General features: G+C 32.3%; 1 protein-coding gene across 1 annotated transcript; it reads right to left on the reverse strand.

Annotated features, from left to right (window-relative positions):
- Positions 1-430: 430 nt before the first annotated feature.
- On the reverse strand, positions 431-10011 carry LOC110876917. Its single transcript, XM_035982126.1, has 15 exons — positions 9841-10011; positions 8876-9169; positions 8432-8764; positions 8216-8353; positions 7562-7675; positions 7354-7449; positions 7146-7263; positions 6041-6106; positions 5381-5632; positions 5048-5284; positions 4492-4930; positions 4298-4412; positions 3469-4255; positions 2178-3398; positions 431-2091 (listed from the first exon to the last, which is right to left on the reverse strand). The coding sequence occupies exons 1-15, from the start codon at positions 10009-10011 to the stop codon at positions 431-433; spliced, it is 6042 nt and encodes a 2013-aa protein (XP_035838019.1).
- Between the last annotated feature and the right edge of the window lie 226 nt (positions 10012-10237).

Raw genomic sequence — 10237 nt, forward strand, 5'->3', positions numbered from 1 at the left:
TGGTTATGATGTTATGTTTACTTTTGTTATGGACATGTAGTAAGTGGTTAACCTTAAGGACAATTAGTTATATATCATGAAAAAAAAAACCATATTTTGGAATGTAAGTAATGTTGGTATCATCTATAAAAGGTTGTTGATTAATATGTGTATGTATATATATTAACATAATAAGTTATTGTTGTTTATATGTGAATCGGTTACTTTATATAATTTGAAAGTAATTAATTTGTCGGACGGAGAAATATGGATCCTTGGAATAAAAGTTCATGTCCCAATATTATTACCAGAAATAACTATTGATTCAATAATACATAAGAATGTGAATATACTTTAATGCGTAAATACTTCGTTATAAGTTTCTTCGCATATAATAAAAAACGATACAAATAACATGAAGTACGAAAAAAAAATGACAAACATAAAAAAGTCACAATCCATTGAATATCTCTTTATATACAACATTGGTTGTTTTATTTGTAGGCCTGCCATCATTGTCAAGTATTAGTAACTTGATTCCATCTCGTCTTGTAACCCTGGATAAAGCTACGTACAATTGACCATGTGTGAAAACTGGTTGTCTTAGGTACAACCCAACCTTAGATAGCGACTGTCCCTGGCTTTTGTTAATCGTCATTGCAAAACATACAGTTATTGGAAATTGCCTCCTTTGAAATGCAAAAGGAATCTTTCGGTCCGAATGTACCAAATTCATTCTAGGTATGAATGTCCGAGAACCAATATTACCACCAGAAATTATCTCAGCTTCAATAACACGGCTGTAAAGTTTTGTGACCTTTAACCTTGTACCGTTACACAAACCATTTCGTTGGTCAATATTTCGCAACAACATTACTGGAACACCAACTTTAAGCACTAACCTATGATTTGGTAAACCAGACACTTTGAGACCATTGAGCACGTCGGGGGAGTATATTTTTTGCTGATCAACATTGCCATCTTCAGTAGGGCATAGACTGTCAGAACTAAGATACTTTTTTTCTTCACCAGGGAATACTGCCAACAGTCTGTCGTTAATCTCGTGAACAACCTCATTCTTAGGCGCAAGTATAGCTCTGGTACTAAAGTAATTACGATCATTGTAATTCTCCAAAATTAACGGATAAACAAAATCAATCAGGCTAGAAATTGGATCAGATATGCTATCAATTAAAAGCTCAGGTGGTATTTCAATTATTGCTTCTCCATCATTGGAACCACCAACATTTCCCTCACCAACGTCCAACAACCATTTTGCAAAATTACTGATCTCTTCAACTTCAGATGATGGTCTTCCAACAGTTAACCTCATGTTTCTAGATAACGTCAACAACTTACACATACTCCACAAATAAGAAGAACATAATGAGGCATTCACAATTTCTTGACGTCCACCGTTTGGAACAACAGGTAGTATTTGCCTAAAATCACCACCAAATACAATTACCTTTCCTCCAAATAAAACATCAGACCTGGATGGATTAGATATATTGAAAATGTCATGCATAGTTCTATCCAAAGCCTCAAATGCATGTTTATGAACCATAGGAGCTTCATCCCATATAATGAGTTTGGTCTGCTGTAGTAATTTAGCTACATCATCGTCTGGTTTGATATGACAAACGGAATCCTCATTAAGATTCAAAGGTATATGAAACCTAGAATGAGCCGTTCTTCCTCCCTCCAACAGCAATGATGCAATTCCGCTAGATGCAACGTTTAATACAATCTCACCTTTTGACCTAATTGCAGCAGACAATGTTTTCCATAAAAATGTTTTACCGGTCTCGCCATAACCGTAAACAAAAAATACTCCTCCATTGTCTCCATGAACTGCGTTCATAATTTCTTCATATACTGCACGTTGTTCATCCGTTAACAAATTCACCTGACCTTGATAAACATTTTGTAACTCTGTTCTGTCATAAGCAAGCTCTTCGTTAATCAATCGGCAGCGAAAGTTATCTAAAGATGAAGTATCCGGGTAAGGCATTGATAAAAATCTCCGAAGCGATGAATTATTCCGAGTTAAAAACTTCTCGATTTCGCATAAAACGTAGTTCTTTAGTTGCTCATCAGGAATTGATAAACCTGTGAAAAATCAAAACCACATATAAATTTAATGGTAAATTTTTTGTAACTGTCACAAAAACATAATATGAAATTTATAATTTTACCTGAAACACGATGATACTTTGAAAATCTGTACAGAAAATCATCTGTCATATACTTCCATGTGCTTTCCCAGACAACTTCAGGTCTAGATAATGTGCTTGACAGTAACATGGTGGCGAATAAATTGCGAATATAAGCTGCACTACCTGATATATTTGCTTCTTTGATGGCCTCAATGTACTCCGAGTCGTCATCCAACAAACCAAGCGCATAGCAAGCATCTCTAAAAGTATCGTACACTCGACCATTAACTGTTTTAATATCATCAAACGATGTTGGTCCTTTAACTTTGTTAAGAAGAATTCTTAAATAGTACGCTTCACCGGTAGAAGGAGAAACGGAATGAATTCTTCCAATTGTTTTTCCTTTTATTCTCGGAACCCATATACGCTTGTCAAGCTTCCACACATAAAAACGCGGAAACTGTACATATGTTAGTGTACGTGCAACATGGTCGTTAGGATCTTGATTATGTTGCATCGAAGATAAAAACATTGATGAGTTCACCGATGGTTTGTTTAGCACTTGATTAATATCTTCATTAGGACCGAAACAAACTGTTTGTTGTCCAGGAAGATGGAAAGGAAGACGCATAACAGAAGGACTCCTATAATTAACTTCATTAGAAAAAATCCTCCAAGAGGCTTCACACGCAGATATATACCTACAGTCATAATACTCTTTAATTTCATCATTTTCTGCTTGCTCGTTTTCATTATTGCTCGGAACCACAGCAACTGTTGCTCTATCAGGACCTTTATTAATATACTTGAACAAATACTTTATTGACGCCGCTTGGTTGCACCATTCAACGTTTATATGCGCCCGATATCTTTTCAAAAGCTTTTTGTTATAAGGTACAACACTTCTGTTGTCTAACTCAATTTTATTTTTTAAAACGAAGGAACCGTCATCTCTTCTTCTGTATAAGGGAAATCCGTTAGAATCCAAGGTTGAGTGATCTTGAAATTTCTTGGGAAAACCTTTTGAACATTTTCTATCAACCATACATGGAGAGCTCATTCTAGCATTACCACATGGACCGTGAATCATATGGTCTTTCACAAGCGTATATAGTTCCGGGTCTTGGTTTAAATCAGGGATTTCTGCAGAAATAAACTGATCAACATGGTCTACAGTTGGAAGTTTGTAATCATTCTCCATGAATAAGCACATATGCGCATGAGGCAATCCTCGCTTCTGAAACTCAATAGTGTAAACAACTACAAAAAAAATTAAGAACCTTGTAATTATAATTAAGGTTATTTTTAAAAAGTAAATTTATAAACATACCAGCAGAAGCTTTTCCAAACAAATCACGGTCTTTCAAATCTTTACAAATTGCATCCAGCTTTATTTTAAAAATTCGAGATAAAATATCAGGCCTATCCTCCGGATTAAGATTTGTGTCCTTAAGAAACCTTTGAACCTCCGGCCATTTGGGATTGCAGGTAATGGTTATAAAAAAGTCTGGATAACCATACCATTTACAAATTGCCATTGCGTCAAGATAGTTTTGCATCATATATCGTGACCCGCCTGTATAGGAAGATGGAAGGAAAATACGTTTTCCAACCTTAGACAAATCTTGTTGGCCGTTATATCTTAGTTTCCGGATATTCTCATATGTATTAGACCTGAGATCTTGTTGCTGAAATCTTATAAAGTTAAGTCGCTCGCTCTCAATCATCGTATAAGCATCAACCAAGAACTGTTGGAATAACCGTCGAGAATTTAGAATCAATGAAAACTGGTTACTACGATCTTGTACACGATACGCAAAAAACTCTCTCATTGTACAATTCGGACGTTTCTTGTTAGTAACATCAATGACACCCCTATGTGGTATGTCAATTCTGTAACCGTCGTCTCCATATGGGAACAAAATAGGATACTGAAGTGCAAGATAGGAAGGATGCAATTCACTTATTCTTTTTAATGAACCTGTTTGTGTCTCGACAACGATATCTCTTTTCTCAAGTGCGTTATCGATATCTCCAACAATAAGAGCAGCAACCTCTGAGGAAGTAGGTAAGTTATAAGTCCGACCATCTTGTTCTCTTTTGCCAATTAGGCGAAGCTTTAAAGTGGTATTAGGATTTTGTTAGAAGCAATCTCTAACCATCCTATAAATTTTCACAAGCACATTTTCGGCATCAAACATTGCTTTGATTTGTTGTATCAGCTTATTATCAGTTTCATCTGAAGTGGATGATGAGGAAGCATTGTCTGAAGACCTGTTTCATCAAATTGAAATATTAAGTAAATATATACTTAAAATAAATGTTATTAATAAAATTAGTTCATGAATGGTACCTAAAAACTGATTGCTTGTTTGCCAACTCATTTTCAGTATCGTATATGTATAACTGACAAAATTTAGGCTTCCCTCCGTTTGGTGGCACAAGACTACCAATAGAATGGTAATTTTCACCACTAATTCTGTAGCAAAAAGGAGCATTACCAGTATTCACGGTTTGGTCAACCTTACCACCCATTGAGGTAAACGCGAACATAGAATTGTAACGTCGAATGTTCTTCAAAAAGTGCTTGCTTTCATTGTCATTGGACATGAATAGACTTTTATAATAAGGTGTCGCGGTTTTGTAATCCGTTAAGACAACTTTGGCATAACCACAACATAACATATGACATATTTTGCCACCCTCTTTTCTTCCGCTTCCTTTCTCTGCGTCCCATAACTTTGCATAACAAACTTCACAAGTAATAACTTGATCACCGTAATCCAAATAATCTGTTAAAACATACAACATTATAGTTATATATACAACATTCATTACAATAATAAGATATACGTATTTAAGACTTAGTATTTTTACAATATGTAGCGCTACTTATCAACAAACCTAACCTGTAGAAACACCTTTATAAGGATCTCGCTCTACGGTTTCGTCTGTGGTCAAGTCGATCATTGGTATAGGAGACGAAATACGTGCTTTGGATACCAACTTACGTTTCCCAGATGATAGCCTTTTCAAATTACGGTTCAATGATGATGTGCAGGTGGTTGATGTGATGCCAGTTGAAATATTATTCCCAATATCATTTTTTCTCGTTGTACGATTGCTGGTACTACAAATAATGTTACCTGCTACAATTGACAAATAGCATATTAAAAATATCGATGCAAAACAATAAGAACATATTCCCAAATATATAAACATTAAAATAAAGAAATACTTACTTGTTACAATACTTGAAGGACTTGGATTAACATTATTAGTCACCTTAGGAGTGGATTCAAAATTGTGAAAACCAATTTTGTTGACTATGTTATCCGATGTAACACACGGAGTGGAAGTGGAATTAATATTAGTGGAATCAATATTGAGGGATGACGATGTAGTTCCCACATTTGATTTCTTATTATCCAAGTATAATTTTCTTAATTTTCTTCTATGAGATGCCTCGTCTCGAGTAACAATTGGGAGGACAGCTATTATAAAATCGTAGACAAATTGAAAAAATTATAATGAACAAACAATAACAAATCAAAATAGTTAGTTGTAGATAAGGAAAAAATATTTCTAATTTTGTTAAAAAAATATATACTTAAAATAATACCATTCGTTATGCTTGATAAAGGTCTTCTGCCTCGTCGAACTTTAAAGAGACAAAAAAAAAATGGAAGAATTAATAAAAAATTCTAGCGTAATAGTGAGCTAAGTAAGTAGGTCTAAAATAATATAAATGGACAATGAAATAATTAGTGCTATACCATTAACAATGTCGGAGGATGTGTTTTCATTCCGGTGAACTGCGGATAAAAAAAAATATACATCTCTATCTATATAATCAAATAACTAAGAAGGTAAAAAAAACTGTAAAACTTTAAATAACTTACCATCCTGAGTGTTTTCTTTATCAATGTCATTGTATACGGAGACAATTTTTGGTCGTTTAGGCATTGCTATGAATTTAGAAAAAGAATTGTTAAATTACATAGTTGGTATGTTAGAACACATGTTAAGTAATATTTAATCAATCATCAATAAAGATTCATATAAACAATTTAACAAAACAATAAGGTCGTAATTGTGTACAATGGTCTATATTTTATACGGAGTGTTAAATCATAAAATTTGTGTATTATATATGTATAAATATATAAATATAAAGATACATTATAATGACAGCGCACAACTTAAATGAATGATACTATGCGAAAACAAATATTGTGAAAACCAAAAATACATACAGATTCAAATAAAAGGCTAAATGATTAAATAACAATAGATAAAAATACAAACTGAACAAACTAACCGAGTTGCTTGGTTGAATACCGAGGATGAAATTATCAAGGGAAAATGAGTGTTTTGATCAATTCTTATTGAATCATCCAATACGAAATGAAAGGGGGATATAGAAATCACAAATTGGAAGAAGTCTATGACAATATATAGAGATAGAATATACAAAAAATGGAAATATATTTATGTAATACGTTAATTTTATAAGTTTTTAAATTGTAATATATGTTTCCATAAATGAATTTGCTTACCTTGTATTAAAATTTTTTTTAGGAAATTGAGATTTATAACATCTTTCCAAATACATAAAAGATATGAACTGTGTAAATATGAAGATTGTAATTACTTACTATAATAGACATATAAAACACTAACAAAATCTAAAAACTATTACAAAATAAGTCACATTAGTATCATTACAAAAGATCTAAATAAAGTCAACCATGGGAAAGGACGCAAATTTTTCATGTTCATAACCACAACCAAAAAATTAATCTATTCAAAAGACTAACAAACAAACTAACCAAACCATAGCTGTTTTAAACACACTTTATAGCAGTCTTCATTAGATTGAAGTTACACCGTTCAACACAATCTTCCTCTGTGAAGTTACATATGTGAAGTGCAACATGTGTCCAAACTGCAACTGGTTATCATCCATAAATTTCCTCAATCCATCCACAGCGTAACGTAACGTACCACTGTTTAACTCTGTCTTTGTGTCATAAACTTCAACATCACCATTCAAGTTCTGGACAGATATAGGTTGCAATCTTTCAGACAGGCCGGCTCTATTAACAACCTCAACCGGAAGCCGCTAAATGCGTTGAAAATAACAAAAAACTATAAGCAAATATAAACAATTATAAAATTTTTAATGGTTGATCAGGTATAAAAGAAAAAGTACCAGCCTATATTCAGCTTTACGGCTAAATTCGAAAAATTCTGGATCAATGCCGATACGGGAAACTTTGTTTGCATTCCTTGAAACCTTCTTTGGATGCTACCCATTTTTAACAACAGTTAAGCATTTCTTTGCCTTTGATAAGGAAAATAATGTACAATACAAACGGATATTAGTACACTTAAAATAAAATACATAAATTATTTAATACCTTGACAGTTTGATCAGATGTTGTATAACGTTTTCGGCCTTTGCATTGTTTGTTGAAATTATCAAATGTGACGGATCGGTCGACAGAAAGTTTACATTTTCCCTTTCCTTTGAGCTGTTGTGAAATAAAAGAGTTAGCACATGAAATATTTTACATCTTATATGTTTTTTAAATTTAAAGCAAAAATTTGTCAACAACAAATTACATATACAAAATGTACTAATTTTTAAGAAAAAAAAAGGAAAAAATACATCCAAGACTCACCTTCTAATTGATCTAATAAAGTTGGAGGTTATTTTTCAGACATAATAAAGTTGTTAAATTAATTGTACATTGTCATGTTTATTTAATTAATATTTGACTTGTAAACCAAAGAAATAAATAATGAAGTTCCAACAACTCGAATACAACTATTATGATGATTGAAACTATTCCATGGTATTACTGATAAGGCAAATTGATTAAACTATGTGTTTGTACAAACAAACAAACAAAAGAACTATAAAAGTAATAATATAGATGCAACCATTGGTTTATTATCAGTACTAATGCTCGTATGGGTTAATTGTAGGTTGAATTAAAAAAAATTGAGTTATAATAGGCAATTGTCATAAATAAATTAATATAACAATATAATAGAGTCTGTAAACTTACATCTTGTCTTGTCGTGAAATGTAAACCATCACCTACTTTCAACGTCTCTTTAACATGAACATTCTTCGGTGTACTTGTCAGGACTGTTCCTGATGGACTTTTAACAGATGTGGGCTGGTTATCATCTACCTCTATGTCCTGAAAAAATCATATTAAAAAAAAGATTAAAAGAAGAATAAAACTGGATACAAAGTATAATACCTAATAGATTCGAACCTTAAAAAGCGCTTTATCGTAATCGGCCCAAGATATCTGAATTACATCATCATCATCATCATCAGATTCAACCTTCTTGCTCAACCTTATCTCAACCTCGTCTCGATACACCGTTAAACCAAACATAACATCATTAAGTTTTTCAAAAACCAATAAATCATCTTCTAGAACGCCAAGATCGTTGCAAAGTTGAGTCCAACCTTCTGAAAATACATAGTTTGAATTAACCTTACTTGTTGACACCGTCCACGGGGAACCCTTATAATTAACTTCATATGAGCCAGCCATTACATCGTCTCCAAAACATTGTTGGACAAAAGAATCTTCAATCATCTACATAATATGAAACATAACAAATTGAATGTTGACTATGTACGTTATATTATAAAAAGTGAAATACATGTTACATATAAATTTTAAGGAAATTTAAATAAAATTACGTACCGTAAAACCCAATCTTAGATGACGATTAATCGTGAAATAAGATTGCTCACATACGCCATTAACATAAGATGAAAGATAGAGACCAAAATGGTTCATGGGACGAAATGACAGGAGACAATCTTTCTGAAGTTTGAGATCTGAAACAACTGTTCCCCAGCCGTCAGTTAAGACTGGCATACATTTTAATCGTTTCAACATTACGACCCAAATTTTCCCACTTGAGTGATATATACGCATCTTCCTATCGGCCCAATCCTCTCCGTAGAATTGAGTAACAAAGCTGATAGGGACATCCTGTATATATACTAATATTAATATTAACTATATTTAGTATTATAAGTTTCAAAGATCAAAATTATAAATTATATTACTCTAAAAGCGGATTTATAGATTACATAAAGAATACTACTATACTCAATGAAGATGGGTTTAGAAGATACTTTACAAATGAAGTATACATTTTGAAACCTGCAACAATAAATTCTTTTCAAATTCTCATACTTTACCAAACACTAATATATACAGTATACAACAAAAAACAATATATACATACCACTGATTGGACTACAAAAAACGACGACTTAAATAATGAAAAACCCCAAGTTATATGCTTAACAAATTAAAATTTTATATGAATATACATACAATATTATAAATAAATTAATGCATCAGCAATTAAAGTTTAATACCAGTATCTAACAAATTTTAAGTAAACTATTAAATACAGATTCATCAACAAACGTTTATGAAAAATTTAGGACCGGTATATAAACACCTTTTGACATAGCATAATAAACTAAACTACAACACTATTTTTCAAACAATTAAAGACTCAAATCTTACAAAAAAACAACAATATTAATGGTTAACTTTAGAAGTACATCAATGTAGTGGTCTAAAATCAAATATATAAACGATTAAAAGTAAAGTTTATGACTGATCACAGGAAACATAAATGTTGTTACCTTTAAGTGAAGATTTAGAAACCCTAGTTTCGTTTGCCGGAAACCTAAATGAAGGATGCTTCCGGCGATAATCCGATGATAAGATCCGGTCGCCGATTTGCGTTCTCCTAGGGATGATAAGAATGATAAGAAGGATGATTTGATGGTAGAGTATGGTAAGGACAAAGTCATTATTTAGAACCGCCATAATGAAATTTACATATACATCCCCTATAGTTTGATTTCTGACAAAAATAAAATGGATTTAAACATAAATTACCACAACAACCCTTTATGTTCCACTAAGGGTTAAATACTGTTACCATGTATTTGTTACCCATACAAGAAGAGGGTCAGTTGAAATCAGCTAAGTAATTGTGGTAATTCCTTGGTAAAAATATGTATATAAAAATAAAAA

The sequence above is a fragment of the Helianthus annuus genome, chromosome 13, assembly GCF_002127325.2.
Source record: "Helianthus annuus cultivar XRQ/B chromosome 13, HanXRQr2.0-SUNRISE, whole genome shotgun sequence".
In the NCBI taxonomy this organism is placed as follows: Eukaryota; Viridiplantae; Streptophyta; class Magnoliopsida; order Asterales; family Asteraceae; genus Helianthus; species Helianthus annuus.